The 17,346-nt window shown below is 41.3% G+C and overlaps 1 protein-coding gene across 1 annotated transcript; it reads right to left on the bottom strand.

The window, feature by feature from the left end:
* Positions 1 to 9,817: 9,817 nt before the first annotated feature.
* Positions 9,818 to 13,703, bottom strand: LOC115373010 (zinc finger protein 45-like). Its single transcript, XM_030071208.1, has 2 exons — positions 13,434 to 13,703; positions 9,818 to 12,407 (listed from the first exon to the last, which is right to left on the bottom strand). Exons 1-2 carry the CDS (start codon positions 13,612 to 13,614, stop codon positions 11,404 to 11,406), a joined length of 1,185 nt encoding a protein of 394 aa, XP_029927068.1. The 5' UTR covers positions 13,615 to 13,703; the 3' UTR covers positions 9,818 to 11,403.
* Between the last annotated feature and the right edge of the window lie 3,643 nt (positions 13,704 to 17,346).

The raw sequence follows: 17,346 nt of genomic DNA, 5'->3' as shown, positions 1-17,346 counted from the left end.
TGAGGAACAGCACAGTCATACCTAGCTCTGCACGTTTCACTTGATTGAGATCCTTTTGCCAAGGTGACGCTTGACCATAAAAATCCAGAATCTTCCCCCTTTAAGTGTGCGACTCTGATTGCAGTTGCAAATTGACCTGTTTATCACAGTGAGAAAGGCTGCTCTCTGAAAGCCACAGTGTTACAACTGATAAGCATGCAGCTTAGAAAATTATCACAGCAGTGCACACACCATTTTCAAATCTTCCCTTCTCGGTGTACTTGACATAATGCTGACGGTGTGTGTGTGTGTGTGTGTGTGTACACATTAAGTACACAGTAGGAAGTGTTTACATGCTACAGTAGTGCTTCAGCTCAGTGGGATCTATTCTCAGACCTTTTTCATGCTGTCCACTCCCTGCTGTGAAGTGTGTGTGTGTGTGTGTGTGTGTGTGTGTGTGTGTGTGTGTGTGTGTGTGTGTGTGTGTGCGCGCGCGTGAGTGATCTATTCTCACACTGCTGCCTGCTGTGATACCTTGACTCAAACTGTGCACAGGTCTCAACCTCTAGCCAAACAGTAAAGTTTCATCCACAGTTAGGTCAGCTCTCAACTTCCTCTGCAGCTATCATAACAAATGCTGGGTTAATGCAAAGAAACAAAGAGAGAGAGAGAGAGAGAGAGAGAGAGAGTGAGAGAGAGAGGTGTTATTTTGCAGCAGTCATTTTTGGTGACAGTGATGTTTGCATGAGGACATGCAAATCAGCTGGTGCACCTTTGGCACTGGGCGCTTGGGGACGTGGTGCACTGCGACTTTGTGACCATTTGACCTTCAGCTAGTCTCCTATTTTTCTGTCTGAGCTTATTGTATCGTTCAGGACGTGCGCCGCCTCATCTGTAGGAAACGGGACACTTGACCGCTTATCTAACCCAGATGTCTGAATTTTCTAATGTTGCCTAGCAGACCACAACGCCTGCAGACAGCCCCCCTCCTCACCACCCGCCCACCAGCTCAGTATTTTTGGCATGGGCAAGCTGTGTCAGCAGTATATGCTATGTCCCCCAACCACTACACACACCACACACACACACACAGGACACACCGTCAATGCAAGCGGTAGGAAACGCAGACTTACCGGGATAAAACTGTCCCGCAGTGTCCTCGCATGTCAACGGCGCATCATTTTGTAGGAAACCACTTGAAGGCTGGCACTCGTCGCATCAGCTGGCAATAAAAGTCAAATCATCGCTCCGCATTCAGGCAGCCGGCATGCGCGACACATTACAGAGGGGAGCAGAGCTGCGGGAGGGGTACAAGCGGACCTGACTGGCCCAAATTCCGACAATAGCACTCCAACCAGCTAATGATGTTTCCCAGCCAGTTAATGATGTTTCCTGATACTATATTATAACCCCTTGAGACAAAATTTTGCTTCAGATTAAAGAGCATTTTCACAGATGCGCCTGGACTGGATAGTTCCACTGACAAGATTAGTCATGAGGTCTTCTATTTTTCACCTAAACAGCTGACATTCATTTTGAATGTGCCTGGCAGTAAATATCAGGAGGCAACAGGGGCGTAACTCGGAGTTCTGGGCCCTGTGCACCACAGGGGGCCCATTGGTGCCCCTGTGATCCCCCTCCCCCCCACCTCCCCTTGGTGACATTGATTGAAATGTCATCTTGAAAAAGTCTGACATCATTAATGCTAGGGTTGCAAAGTGACTGAAAATTTCTGGTAAATTTCCGGAAACATTCCAGAAACTTTCCATGGGAAGTTCAGCTGGGGAATTTTGGAAATTTTGTTTTGTCATACGCAGACATGCCTGCAAACTAATGACATTTTTGACTTATTTTGAGTAGATTTTTTTTTCTCAGTCCTTCAAGATTGATGGTGGATAAATGAATAGAAATAGGCTCAGTGAATAGATGAACACTCCTCAGTCAGCAGCTAAATCAAACTATAACCTACATTCTTATATGAAAACTGTATTTCCAAAAAAAAAAAAAAAAAAAAAAAGTGGTTAGCAGAAGGCAGAAGAACCAGCATCACAGTGGAGCTTGATGGCTGATAGAAAGCCTCTTAAATAGCTACTAAACACATTTTGACTTATTTTTTCCAGTTAAACTTTAATACCATAGGTCAAATATATTTACCCCGGTCATATCATCAAAACCTCCTTGACTGGATGTTCCGTGGGCTCAGATGGAGGCCGAGTCGTGTGGAAATTCAACTGAATGTGTATTAAATCTGGTTGTTTTAATCAGGATTATGCTGCAAGACGGTTTTTCTTCAACTACATTAAGTTCCCGCTTATAGGCCAACATGCAATTTTGCAAATTTCCAGATTATTCCTGTAAATTCCTGTTAATTCCCATATATTCCCATTAATTCCCATGGAAAGTTTCCGACTTTGAAAATTCCCAGAATTTTGCAACCCTAGTTAATGCCCTACCCCATACTATAATTCCACCTACAGCAAAAATCTGGACCTGTATGTCTGTACTGAAGATGTGAACAATCAGGAATTTGGTGTCAGTGTACTTTTTTCCTCTACAGTTCACAATTTTTGCACTTTTATTTTGGGACGTTTTTGTTTTTGGACTATGAAATAAGTTTAATTATTGAATGTGTTGGTTTCTTTGCATCCTGCACATTGTTAGCAGATACTGTTCTGTCGAAAAATTGACAGCAATTTGACTGGTAGAGTTTTTGTCCACAGGGTGAGGTGAGAGTTGCTGAAGTATGGTGGTGCTGAGAGCTCAGCACACTGCAACTTAAGAAAACACGTGCAAATAGACAAAACACATGACATCTTTACTGTGACAACAGGTGCAGAATTTAGAAAATGAGCTGCAAAGTCAGATAACACAATACAGAAATGAACAGCATTTACAAAACATGTTGCAATCACACCAAACGACAATGGAAGTGTTTCCAGAGGATACGTCTGGTTACTGTAAACAGTGTCCCAGAGCTATTTAAGAAGACTATCTTGATCATTTTATTTTCACCCTCTGGTCTGCTGAGCAAAATCTAGGGATGGCAGCTCTGTTTACAATAAGTCTACACAGGAAAACCTAGCCACATTTTATTTCTGTTTGTTGCAACTGAGTGAGAAAACATTTGAGAAAGTGGTTAGGGTTACACTCAAGGACCACAAATGGTATATGAGGGGCCCATATCACTTCCTTATTGTTCACTGTGGTCACCTAGTTAGTAAATACAAGGTTGTGATTATCATAAGTCAAACAAACACTAAATATTAAAAGAAATGGTGTATATAGGCATGCTTTTTTTTTTTTTTTTTTGCATATTTTCAGTTTCTTATTCCGCTGCAATTTGGAGGATTAATGCACATATTTAGATTTAATGCACATTATGCACATACTCTGGTACAACTTATACGTAATGCACATACTCTTTGCAATTTGTAAGGCACATTTGTATATTTAGTATTTTTTTCTTTTTTCTTGCTTCTTCTCATAATTTAATTTTGTGAATTTGAGCAACTGCAACTGACCCAATTTCCCCTCGGGGATCAATAAAGTATTTCTGTTTCTGAAATCAAATCAAGTTTCTTTAGCCACAAAATGATATTATATAATGTTATATACAGTACGTTTTTAAAATAAATGCTACGATATAGACTATGAATTTACATCATGATTTATTCCAGGCAAATGGAGATAAACTGAATTGGAGAGGTTTACTGGCTCCTGCATCCCCAGCTGGCCTTGTGCAGCACTTGACAAATAGCTCAGAAAAATAAGAGGGAGCACCGGGGGAGCTGTCACAGTGTGAATGATTTTCTGTCTCTCAAGCTGCTCAGTTACTGGAGATAAGCACCAAGCAGACACAGGGATGTGCCTCATATACAAACATGAACACAGTGAAGGCAAACCATACCTGTGATACCTGGCAGGGGATGGCATAAGGCTTTCAACTGCCTTCCGGATGTTTTTCCCAGCTCTTTTGTTGAAGTGGGCTGTTATATAAGTTGATACATGCTCAGACTCACAAAGACCACAAGCCAGAAGGATCACAATGCAAGTTATTTCAGTTGGGTGTTGCTGCACACACCCACACCCACGCATACACATCTTAAAATCTTTCTCCAGTACAACACCGCATCTTCTTGTTTTTGTGTTTTGTGTTATTTAATCTCTCTCATTTCATCACTGACTCATCGCCATCAGCCCCCTGTGGATGAATGGATGGATGCATAGAGATGTGGCTTTGCATTTGTGAAACTCATCAACAGCATATCTATTGTCTGGTTGACTCCAGTGACGTGAATTGCATACAGCCTGATATGCTGAGCTATGATTTGGCGCCCAAAAATGAATCATAGGTTCCCCTCATGACAGAAAAGCTGATAGTGTTTTTCATGGGCTTGCATCCCAGTTTCCATTTAGGTTCCTGGCTGAAATCACATATTACAGAAAATAGTTAAGAGCTGACGTGAGGCTCCACTTGATCCAGTGTCACCAGCACAAATGAGCAAGGATAATGTGAGTGAACAGCAGATTTTGGAAAGTGTCCCGAAGCACCAACTGCCACAGTGTCAATCATTTTCCTGCCTTTTGTATAATAGTTGAGCGTGAGAAGTTCAGACATGATTCAGCCGATGTGAACTGTAAACAGTTAGTAATTGTAAGCAAACAATAGAGCAAATGCATCCTCTGGCATTCCCCAAGATTTTCCACAAACAATTTGTTCTTGAGTTTATACAGAACAGAACACAAAACATCTATTGCAGGAGTGTGATCAGGGCAGCAACCAAATAAAAGGAACAATTTTAATAAAGCTGGAATCTCTGTCATAAATAAAGGAATCGTCCTGTTCTATACTTAGTCTGAGAATGATTCCTCCCATCAGCTCCTACATCAGGCAGCATGTGTGCAGACAGATGACTCCTGTGCAATGAGTACACATCGAGTCAGAATAAATCGGATTAGATTTGAGACCAAGGGGCCGTCACACCACCTTGATTAACAAGTTCTTTTTTTATTGCACATGACCCTGGTGGTTGGTGTTAAGATACATTTCACTCATGCAGATATGTCCAAATTTATATCCATTCATTCATTCATCCACAGCAGGGTGAAGGTGAGGGAGTGGTTACAAGATAACTTCAAAGTTTATCTGTTTAAAAAAGAAAATGCAATGAGATATTAGAGAAAGTCTGTGGTTTGCATGCGTGTGGGTCACTTTCCAAAGGATGTCCACCAGATGCTTGCTGTCTTCCTCCACATCAAACCCACTGAAGTTGTTATTGTTGCCAGATCCCCCCCTAAATCCCTCTCCTCCGCATAAATAATCATTGTGGACCACCACACCCAAACGTGGGTCAAAGAGCATCTGGTATCCCTTCAAACATGTCAAGTTGGCTTTAGCCTTTGTAGAGTTGTCACTTGGTGGGTGGGAGTAACTCAATGACCCATTTATGCAACCAAATGCCAGTGAAATTCCTGATGGTTGTTGAATGCTTGCGAATTCTTGACTTTTTGGGCGCAAGGCGTCCCTCTATGTGTATGTATCGGACACAGAGAAGAACTGACATTACCCCCTCCTCCTCCGGTAATCTTGGGTGACACAGCACAGTTCCTGGCCTGACCTAAATGAAGAAAATCCTTCCAATTCCATTGAATAATTTTCACGTAACTTAACTTTCTCAGGAGATTAACCTTTTGCCCCCTTTCATCGGCAAAGTACAGGGCAATCTGCTCAAATAGGCACAGTCTGAACGAAATCCTGCTGATACAGTTCAAATAAACCCGGTGCAGCAAAGTCTAACACAATATAGCTCAACCTAGTTTGGTCCAGAATAGCTTTGCAAAGTCTTAATCAGTCCAGCCAAGGGTTTTGTGTACAAATGATAGATCTGAGAGATAAACCTAGCCTTGCCAGTGAAGAATCTCAATTAAAAGATGTTTCTAAACTTATGGTTAGACGTGGGCTGACATTTGCAAACTTTTCCCAAGGGTCCGGGGGTGGTTGGTGGTGATTTTGTGTCTTTAGGGGTGGTTGCATAACCAGATTAGGGTAGTTGGTTTAGCATTTTGGCTGCAGGGTCACGACAGCCAAGCTCAATGCTAAGTTCTGTAGCTTTAGAAACTAAAATCTGAGTCCCTTAAAGCAGCTTCCCAAACTAAGAGACCCCTGTCTGAGCTTCTGTTCAGTGTGAGATTTCAAGGCCACCTGGGATTTATCCAAGTGTAGCTGTACAGGCCTGTGAGGTCAGCTACTATGTTGCACCAAATGGTCAGACATGATCTATAATAACTGTGTGAATGTGAGGAGTTTTCTCATACACCGATATTTTGTAGCTTATCTTCTATGAATGTGAAACTGAATAATGTTGGACCTGCCGCCTGAAAGAATGCATGGTTTTGGACCAAAACAAACAAACAAACAAACAAACAAACAAAAACTACAGAGCTTATGCTGAAAGCCCTTGCAGATCCAGTATACCATGGTAGTATTTTCAATGGCAATGTTAATGAAATACAATTTTGGCTGGCAACTTTCTTAACTTGGCTGTCCTTGAACTGAGTTTGCACTCAGACTGCACAAGATGTGCCAAAAGTCATATTAATAACCACCGAGTCACCTAGCTCAGCCCAAGCTATAATTAAATGACAGGGCGTTGCATGTGACCCTCAGTCACTTTTTACAGTTTTACTCTGACATTAAAACACAGACAGACAAAGAAATGTAACTTGTTGTTGTGGTTTTAAAATTATTCTTTTCTTACCATTAACTAACACTGTCAATATTTAAATGTCTTTGATGGTCTTTAACTGAGTTGCAGGGTAGATGAAAGGCTCCTGCCATCTACTGGTAAGCTTTACTCCTCCTACAACAGTCAAAGGCAGTCACAGGTTAAAAGTGCCTCCATGGTTGAAACAATGCCAAAAAAAAAAAAAAAAAAAAAAAATCATTGTTATCATTGTGTAACCATTTAGAGGACTGTCACGTGTAATCTACCTCACTGCAAAAAGAAAACTGTAGATAACTTCATGTCATGCTGTAGTGTCTCTACTTCCTCCATGCCCCTCTTCTTGTGCTCAGTGTTCGCTCCTTAATGTTTGTACACTTCAACAGACACTTGACCTCAGAGATCTATGTTCATACTGAAAGCACACCTATTGTGTACATTTCACACCTCATATTAAAAAGGACACAAGTAGCATCTCTGGGGAAGTACAGTTACCCCACTTGGTTTGTACAACCTACTTACCAAGTGATAAATGCCTCATGAGACTGAGCCGTTACGAAACTGACTGGTAGCAGATAAATGAATGATTTAAAAAAAAAAAAAAAAAAAAAAAAAAAACACTCTGTGTAGTGTGTCGCATGTAATTATGGTCTGGCAGGACACTCAAAGTCATGCCAGCTGATACTTGCCACACTTATCACATCTCACTCTACTGACTGGCGTTCTCCTTAAAGGCCTCCTTCACTCTGTTCACTGACATGTTGTGAGGCTACTCATTCTGGAGCTATTCATAAAGAGCCTCTTCCACTCAGCCTCCACCTGCTTTGGTTCTGCTGTGTTTGTGTGCAACCTGAAGGGTCCTTAAGTCTAAGTCATTCCTTGGGAGATTATTTGAAGTGTTACCTTGTGCTGTTGGTTATGTACTTTTATTACTATACTGTTATGCAAGGTTTCCCACTGATAGCCAAACTGTGCACCCTACTACAGGTGCTGGGACGCTTGTTGTGGTGTGTGATGTTTACCACCACGGTATCTGCACCTGCTGTACTCCAGCTTTCATTTACACAGCACACACACTGGGTCGGGTTGGCTTTTCTCCTCAGTGGGAGGCTGGGTCAGAGCGGAGTTATGTTAACCCTTTTTTTTCCCAACAACTTGACATATTTACATTTTAAACAGACACAAATGATTGAGCTCTGCCATTTCCCCTTGATGATGACATGATTTTACACAGGGTTAGACACTGAAGTCAATAAAGATAAAGGTACACAAAAAAAACTGTAAACATCCAACTAATATGCCTCCGTGCCCTTGTACATATTATTATTATTAATGTGATTATTATAATAAAAATATGGATAGTATGAATACTCAGTGAGATCCAGTGACTTTGTGTTTTAATTCTCCCAAGAAAGAAAGAAAGAAAGAATTTAGAGTAAGATGAAAAATAAGATAAATGTTATATATAATCTAGCAAGATTCTTCAGAAATATTATCTGTATCCATCCAATAATAGAGTGTACTTAATGAACAGTTTAACAAAATTGATGCATCTCCTCTTGCCATCCTCGGTGGTGCTACTTTCCCACCATCCTGTGCAACTGGCAGATCCCCCTGATGGCTAGTGCCACCCAGTGGATTTAGACTGAACTTCAACATTGGCTAAACCACAAAAAAAATGTCTCTCAGAAATATGATACCGCAGCTGTTGCGTTGTGTCATCTGAAATAAACTGGAATAAACAGGAATACAGTCTGGCTGGGTGGTTAAACCCATAAGAAAGAGGAAATGATGACAAAAGAACTATTATGAAATTAAATGGAGGACCTGCTCGTTCATGACCTAAATTCATCCAGGTTAACTTTTCCTAGTGTATCTACTTTTTGTTATTCTTTGATACCAGCATAAAGCAATGGCCAACATGTATTCAGAGAAACTTCACAGTGTCATAAACACAGGATTTAGAAGACAGGGGTGTTGATAGAGCTCGTTTATTGGGGCACATGCCTCAGCATATCTAATCTCCAGAGTATAACTGTTATCTAATCCTTTGCATTCAACAGCATGTGTTGGTCCTTAAGTCCTCCTTCATACAGGTGCCTGGAAAGTCAATTTAAACTTAAGGAAGATGGTAAAATGATGCTCCTTCTACTTAGAACATTTCATAAACCTGCTGTTAGAGGCTTACAGATCACAAAATATAAGGAAGGAAGTCTCCCACTGGGGAGGCTTTATGTGGTGATCAATGGCGGGTATTTAGCCCGGGTACCTGGAGCCCATCTGCACAACACTGACAGGTACAACACTGCACTCCAGGACCAGACAGGACAGGACAGGCCCGCTGCAGACTGCAGAGTGGCAGACAGGTGTGATGAGTGTCACTGAGCCACCAGCATCAGCAGAAACACAGACACACAGACTTCGTCAGAGCTGCTGAGTGCTGTGTTTATCCAACAGATCCTTTGTAGAAACACACCGTGTCACTATGATGACAGGTTTATTCCTCTCTCTCCCTCCATCTGTCCTACTGTGGATGTGATTTCAATTTTCAGTTATACAAAAACATGAGCCCCCACCCTCTCATGCACTAGAGATTACCCATTAAGACGCCCCACACTTCCAGGCCTTGCAGTGAAAGTGCACAAGGATCCTCTGGCTTGGTCCAGATGATTTAGACGTCTATTCTACGCTTGAGCGCCTCATCTTCTTCACTCCATCATGGGCCATCTCTCAGCAGAGCAGTCCAGATGCCAGTGAGATTATGCTGTGGACAGGTTGGTGGTCAGTAGCCACCAAAACTACAGTGTATGTGTGTGTGTGACTGCTTGAGTATGTAGATGCCAGCAAACAAGCGATACCCCCTCTTTTTTATTACAAAGTCTCAGTTTTCCTATTGCACCATATTTCCCCTTTTTGCTTAACAATATGGGGTTTAGATCTCACCTCGAGCTCTGCCTTGCCCCCCTTTCTTCACTGTATATGGACAATTAGTTTGAATTTACAGGACCATAAATAAAAAGTTCCACAGAGGAGCTGGCACATTTGCAAATCACAATTATTGTTAATCATGATGATTTCAGTCTTCACGAGACGTGATGAATTTGCAGAGACCTCTACATGGGACAGGGTGCAGCTGGCATCACCTCAGGCTGGGAAGGGAAGGAGCAATTTTTAGTTACATATTTATTTGAAGAGTGTTGTACAGTAACTGTTAAGTGCTTAAAAATAAGGACACACAATGAGGAAAACATAATTTAAAAAAGCAGGTAAGTTGATAAAATAAGGTACTTCACGAAAAGCATCTCATTAGATAAACCACATTAGATAACAGAATCAAAATGCCTGCAGAGCTCAGCCTGTTGGAAAACATTATAAAAAAGATGCATAACAAGACAAGGGAAATATATTAGAGCAGGCCTCCTGGATAAACTGAGGTCATGGGAGAAGTGAGGGTTTGTGAGAATTTAGTCAGTGAGCAGTAAGAGCAGTTACGTGGTGTCTCCTGCATGTGTACTGTCTGTTCATCACTTCCTTTGAAACCACAAATCTGTCATTTGCATGTTTAACCTCCTTAAAAGACACAGCGGGACTTGACTGGAGGAAACTGTTGGCAACTTTTAATGTCTCTGACTTTATTGATGGGCTGTCAAACTATTAGATGTTTGTATTTTTCCAGACACCAGAAGACAACTGTGTCTTCTGTGCATTTGACAAACATGGCTTTTCCAAGGCCCTGTATGGAAGAGAGGTTACAGCCGTGATCACAACTCAATGTTGTGAGTCAGAATGAATGCTGAATTTGGATTTCAGATCTGAGCATAACTTAGATCTTAAGCTCGCTATTCCTTCCACTGTCTCACTGCTGTGTGATGCAGGACAATGTAAACCCCTCTGTACACTACTTTAAGTCAGTTTCACTGCTCAAAGTTTCAGTCAGGTTTCTTGAAACACCTCTGACTCAAACCCATGCAGGGTTGTCTGTTATAGGCAGTGATAGATTCATTTGTCAGATAAAGTGTATTACCTATTATTAAAACTCTGTGAAGCACTTTGTAACTTTGTTTTTTAAAAGTGCTATACAAATAAAAGGTTATTATCATTATAATTATTTTGTAACTAACCAATACTAGAGTTATGAACTTCCATGTGACAACAGTAATATATGTGATGTGAAAGCCTTGAGTTCTTTATTGTCATTATTTTATGTTATGCCCTCAGAATAGGAATTGCTCATTTTACTCATTCCAAACAACTTCTGCAACACATTCAAAGATGGATTATTTCGTTCATTCATACACTCTCATAGAATAATTTTGAACAGTGACAGTAAAACTTTAGCAGCCTATTGCAAATTGACTCATTTCAGCAGGCTTTCAAAACGGTCTGATGATCATCATTTTTGTAAATCTCAATCAAATGATGTGTCTTTGGGAACCACTGGGCTAAACCACCAAGGCAATTAAATTATAATGAATAACAGACATATACAGGGGGAATGATAAAGTCACAGTTTCTTTTCCTCAATGTTAAGTGCACTATTACTCAGAATAATCTTTCTTTACACAACTCATTACTGAAAAAAAAAGTACATTTCTGTGATGTGCCATTCAATAAGGTGTTCAGTAAGGTGTTTCCCACCCCAACCCGGGTCACAAGAAGAGCAGTGAGCAACTTATGCCTTCAGTAAATAACAAATTTTAACTTAATATTTTTGAGCATGAGTCCTCAAATGGTACTTCAGGTGTGTACTTTGAAGAAACCCTCTGCCGCAGACCTCACACTGGTACGGTCTCTCTCCTGTGTGGCTTCGCAGATGCTTCCTCAGGTGGCCACTGTGGGTGAAACTCTTCCGGCAGAAAGTGCAGCAGAAGGGTTTCTCCCCGGTGTGAATCCTCATGTGTATTTTCAAGTCGCCTTTCCTGCTGCACTCTTTCCCACAAACGTGGCAGCGATGCAGTTTAACCCCTGCGTGGCTGGCCATGTGCTCAGTCAACGAGGTGCTGCTGGTGCAGTGTTTCCCACACACGTGACAAGATCTCGAGCCCTTGTGTGTTTTGAGGTGCATATTGAGACTGTCGGCAGACTCCAAGTTTTTTCCACAAACACCGCAGAGGACACCGGCCTCTTTTGAATGTACGCGATGAACATGATTTATCAAGTGCTGCTTATAAGCGAAAGACTTCTCACACAAAAAGCAACGGTGGTCAGGTGTGTCCAAAGTCACGTGGGGTGCCTCTGTGGACTCCCTTGCAGTGATAAGGGGCCGCTGGCTTCTGTCCGGCACTGTTATCATCAGTGTATTTAAACTCAATACAGGTCTTTTACTCTCACTACCGTCTTGCACACTTTCAGCCTTTTGAGGTTGTGAAGAGGGAGTTAAGGCGACAGGTAGCGTGACCTGGATGATTTTTGTTTCCTGCAGTTCTTGAGGCTGCTCTCCGACATCACTGTTTTGAATGTGTGGCTCAAAAGACGGACTTGGGTCTTGCTCTTTCTTCACCCAAGCAGAAGGAGGCAGGTAGAGCACATTAGCCTCCTCGAACTCCTGATCCTGTTCTTCTTGCTGACTTGTCCATAGTTCCTGATCTTCCTCTTTAATGCGCAGGGGCTCTGGGTCCCTCCGGCCCTCTCTGGGGCTCTGCTCCTGCTCACAGTGCTGCTGTTCAGGTGGGGTCTCAGCTTTATAGAGTGGGTACTGTGGCGGGGCTGAGGAGAAGGGAGAAAAAAAAAACCTCATCAACTATCATAGTTTGAATTTCTGAAGAGGTTACTGCAAGATCACTCTGCTCTGCTTTTGGTTACCAGTGAGTGAAATGCAAAAGCATGAAAGCAGTGCTGTCAAGTTAAGGGTTGTGATCACTAAATTACCTACCTGTTATCTTCAAATTTACTAACAATTTTTATCAACTGGAGTCAATTTGTCCCTAATGATTTGGTGCCCAAGTTTGTGTGTCATGTGTGTTTTTGACGACATAAATAGCCCTTTAAATAAATCCTAACCTCCCTGACTCACCTCCCCTTATACATCAAAGTTCTTGTGGAAATCAGGTTTCTCCCTCCCCAGCGTCACATTAATCAGTGGCTCTCACACCACTACAGGTATGGTTATGTTAGGTGAGGGCCCTAAAGCAGAGGGACATTTTTGGCCATTATAAATGGCATGTTTAGTTCCTAAGTGTCATCCAAAACAACCTAAGACACACCAATGTGTAGAAAAAGTCATGAAATATGAAGCCAAAATAGATGCTAATCATATATTTAGAGGGTTTAAACACTGATTAGGGTCAAACTGACACCAAAGATAATAGGACAGCTGACACAAGATTATGCAATTTGGATAAAAGCATACAGAATCTGCAATTTGAAGCATTTCACAGACACTTACATTTACTGCAACAGCAAAATGAGTAAATATTCCTCTAGCATGGACAGGCCGAGTAACCAGATAATTAAGAATGCTATGAAAACCAGAAGTGTCACAAAAGAAAAGTACGTTAAAAACATCTCTCCCACTAGCAGTTCAAGTCAGTAGTACCCAAAATAGCATGGCGACATCCTCTGGAAGTGACGAGCACAGGGCTTGGGAAACCTATTATGGGCAAAATACTGCGTCCAGCTCCGCTGCCTCAGAAGTGGTGTGTTGCTTTTTATTTTCGCCATAACACACAGCGCCTTTTCTGCGTAAATGACCGTGACACACAGACAAATCACATGCATTCAGTTTTAACAGACCTGCTTTCTGGTTTGAACTTAAATTGAGCAACAGCCTCCTCAGGCGTTCAATCTCTTGCTGAGAGCTGGAAACTTCTTCCTCATATTTTGCGATTGTCTTCTCAAAGACTCCGAATATCTCCTCAGCAGCAGCCGTCAGTCGCTCGTTTACGAATGCCCTGAGAAGCAGCGGTGTAGACATTTTAATTTTAAACTCTACCCGTTTTGTTTTGTTTTGTTTTTTTCTTTGGTGTGGCTGACCGGGCCTGTGTTAGCTTGCAGGCTACGGAAGTAAACAAAACCACAGAAGGCTGGATCTTCTCGTGAGATTTGGAGCGGTCCAGGCGCAGCGCTGGCGCTTTGCTGCCCCCTAGAGGAAGTCATTTGCAGTTGCAAGCAGACCTCTAATTTAAGAAAAGTTCACCTGCTGTATGTTTCGTAATAACTTGGTACCAGTTAAATTAAAATCAAACATGAGCTGTGTTTTCAAGATTTTCTTTTTTAAATTTATGTAATGTACAGACACCATTATCCAACTGTTTTTGATTTGTTTTGAAGAAACATGAGCTGCATTTTTCATCATTTTTCATTTTTCATCATCAATTTTTTTTGTGCACTGCCTCTCATCATTCACCCCCTCCTTCCACTGTTTCCTTCGTGCTGACTGCTGTAAACGCCTGACTTTGTATTATCTCATATTGCAGACAGTCATCATGTTTCCAAATCAGTATGAACTACTTTTTCTAAGTGACTGTAATTAACAAAACTATATTTCTCTGGAGGGTAGCTTTGCTGTTGTTCAGCTTCCTCCGATGTTAAGTAACTTGCAGATACTTTCAAAGTAACTTCTCCAAAACTGATTTAGATTGAACCATAACTTTATAAGAGCCTAAAATACCTAACTGATCATCTTCAGTTTTTTTTTTTTTAATGTACTCAGCACTAAACCCCAAGCCCACTTTTTCATATAATTGTAGTGAAAAACACTAGTCTACCTAAAAATCAGTCTTTCCTGCAGACCAGTCATGTTTTTGACATTACCAAAACTGTGTGAGATACAATGCATATCTCCTCACACCACTCCTTTGCATGTTATTTGTGCTTTTTTATTTTTATTTTTGAACAGTACTAATTGCATTACTCTGATATGTGACGGTTCTTAACAAAGAGGAAAAATACTCAAATACAGAAAAAAAAACAAAAAAAAAAACACTTGGAGCAACTGTAGCAGCAACAGCAATATCTTTAGACAGCTACTAGAAACATAATGAGCTGTTATTTACCAAAAGACTTCAAAGAGAAAAGTAGCCTGAATTAACAATGAGCTTTTGTTCAGCTCTACAGGGAAACAATTCTGTTGTGTGTGCCACACTGAAGGAATGCTGTCCGAATCTCATTTGAATTCACATTCCTTCTACCAGTGCCCGGAGATAATGTGTTCATATGCACCATTTTCCACTTGATGGCCAATATCCTGGCTAGGGCCTCATTTGGAAAAACCCAGTTTTCTCTCTCTTCATATCCACTGTGAATGTGGGTAAGTAGAGACATTTCAAATTATCCTCGAAATACATAAAGAACCAATTATTCCAGTCAAGTTTCCATAACACAGATTCTTGACATACATACAGGGTGAAAGTCAAAGTAAAGTCCACAAATTAATTGACAAGTGATAAATAGACAGAATGAGAAGGAGCAGTTGTATGGTTTCTCCTATTTGCATGTGCACTTTGTCACCACTACACTCTCTCCTACAAAACACAGCAGTGATGAAGTTTCACCTCTCTTTGGCAGGTCATGTGTGCAACCAGAACACAACTTTTGGTGAAACACATGTCATATATTTGTCATCATGACCTTTTCGATGGCTAGTGAAGCTCGATGAAGTGTCAAAACGGTTTGGGTTTCACGAAGGTGGATTTTGAAAAATCCCTTGTTCAGGAGCAACTTTCTTTTCCAACATTTTACAACAAAATCGTGCCCATGGCCAATGTGGCAACTCCATTTGCTGCTCCTCCTGCCAACACCAGACCTTCACCTCTGCACTGTTTCTGTTTGTTTGTTTTTTGTTTTTTATTTTTTTTGCGTGTGCGTGTGTGTGTGTGTGTGTGTGTATGTGTAATAAATGCAGCCTGTCTGACTGCAACAACATTTATACCTGGTTATACCTGGAGGAAAAGGAATTACAAACTTTTTTAATGATTATTTTTGGGGTGTTTCTGCCTTTTATTTGATAGTTACGGTGAAGACAGAGCCTTGACACAGTACGTTGTATGCAATCGACTGGGTGACCCACTGAAGCACCTCCAGTACAAATTTGAAGTGGGTAGTACAGCCTCCTCCTTTGGCTTCTCAAAGTGACAGTTAACCCTAAAACAACATTTGACCCATAAAACATCTTGACCCTAAGACTGAGGGTCATGCAGATAGTTTTTAACCAGCAACGTCTGCGTAAGAAGCATGTAATCGTATCATTTGACACAAATTCCTGGAAGTTTTTCAGGGTGAACAGATGTCCTCTGGCAGAACACGTAATGATTCACTGATCAGTAATGGTTATTTGAGTGTCTATGATTCTGCTACCCTAAAATCTGGAAGTATGATCAAAATCTTACAAACTAACAGACAAACACGTTTTTCCCCACTTAAAAAATGATTGCATAGTGTTGTGAGGTTACAAAGCCATAAAACACTGATCTCCCTATAAAACACTGATCATGTTTCTGGGTCCCAACACATTCTTTTGATAGTCTAAGTCATTACTGATTGTGGTGTAAAAATATATTACTTGTCAGCTGCAGCATTTATACCCTTGCATATCTACAGTGAAGCAGTGAGCTTAGATATGTTGTGTCATATGCGCAGTAAGTGAGTCCCAAAGTTTGCTTATTCAGATTTCAGGTGGTTCTCATGACCCTGACACTCACCTGTAGTCAGAGTCCAGCACTTAGTCGTGAAAGACATAGATGGTGTTGTTGTTTTACGAGAAGGTTCCCTATAGCCAATAGTTTGGTTCCTATGTGCATTTAAAACAGTCCCTGTTTAGCACTGCATGTTAGTGTTTCTAATGGTTCAGTCATGCCCTACCTCATATTTTTCTACTTGCTTCTTTATGGACCTCCAGGTTTGTTCAAACAGCACCTTCAATGACATATATATTTTTTCCCTATTTTCCTCTATTAGCATCACTCTCTCCCTCTTACTGTTTTTGTACATACTGTTAAGTGCTAGTTTAACTTGGCATGCTGTTGTTAGTGAAGGTATGCATCTTATAAAACACCCCCAATGGCCTGAAAGACACACACACACACATGCACACACATGTTATTTCCTTGACTAGTTGAACAAGAGTGTACTTGAGTGTGCTTAAGTCATTTCTTTTCCACCACTGCATACCTTGCCACACGGATGTGTTTATTTGGTGGGCAGCCAACACGAACTTGGGCAATCTGGGACAGAGTAAAAATGACAGTTGGTAGACGACAACAAACATCACAAGTCCAGAATCCAACCTTGAGGAGGATGCGATAATCTGCTGCCAACTGCCAAACAAACTGAAGAAATTATAAAGGGATTTATAAGGGAGCGAAGGCTCAAATAAATCAGCAATGTAAAAACAAACACAAAATCCCCACTGAAAACCAAATCACCATTTCCTCTGACAATTCTGAGGAAGCCAGTGTGAATCTTAAGTTGAGCAAACGAAGAGCGGGCGTACCCGGTTCTGAGGCAGCTTACAGGTGTTGCCAATCTGGCTGGGAAGCAGTTCCAAGACGCTCAGTACATCGCTGGTTTGTTGACTGGTCCATGCAGACAAATAGACATAGACACGCAAACAGGTAGATATCCTGGCAGACACAGACACAATTATTTTGCCATGCCGTTTCACCAAGCTGTTAGACCACTCGCTGTGAATCGGTGTCTACAATGCTGT

This window comes from Myripristis murdjan, chromosome 15, assembly GCF_902150065.1.
Source record: "Myripristis murdjan chromosome 15, fMyrMur1.1, whole genome shotgun sequence".
NCBI lineage: Eukaryota > Metazoa > Chordata > Actinopteri > Holocentriformes > Holocentridae > Myripristis > Myripristis murdjan.
The sequence above is the reverse complement of the archived record's forward strand: the minus strand, read 5'-3'. Positions and strand labels throughout refer to the sequence as shown.

Coding starts and splice junctions, on each gene's coding strand:
- LOC115373010 (XM_030071208.1), bottom strand. CDS start 13,614: ATGTCTACACCGCTGCTTCTCAGGGCATTCGTAAACGAGCGACTGACG. Junction 12,408..13,433: donor AAGTTCAAACCAGAAAGCAG/GTCTGTTAAAAC, acceptor CCTTCTCCTCAG/CCCCGCCACAGTACCCACTC.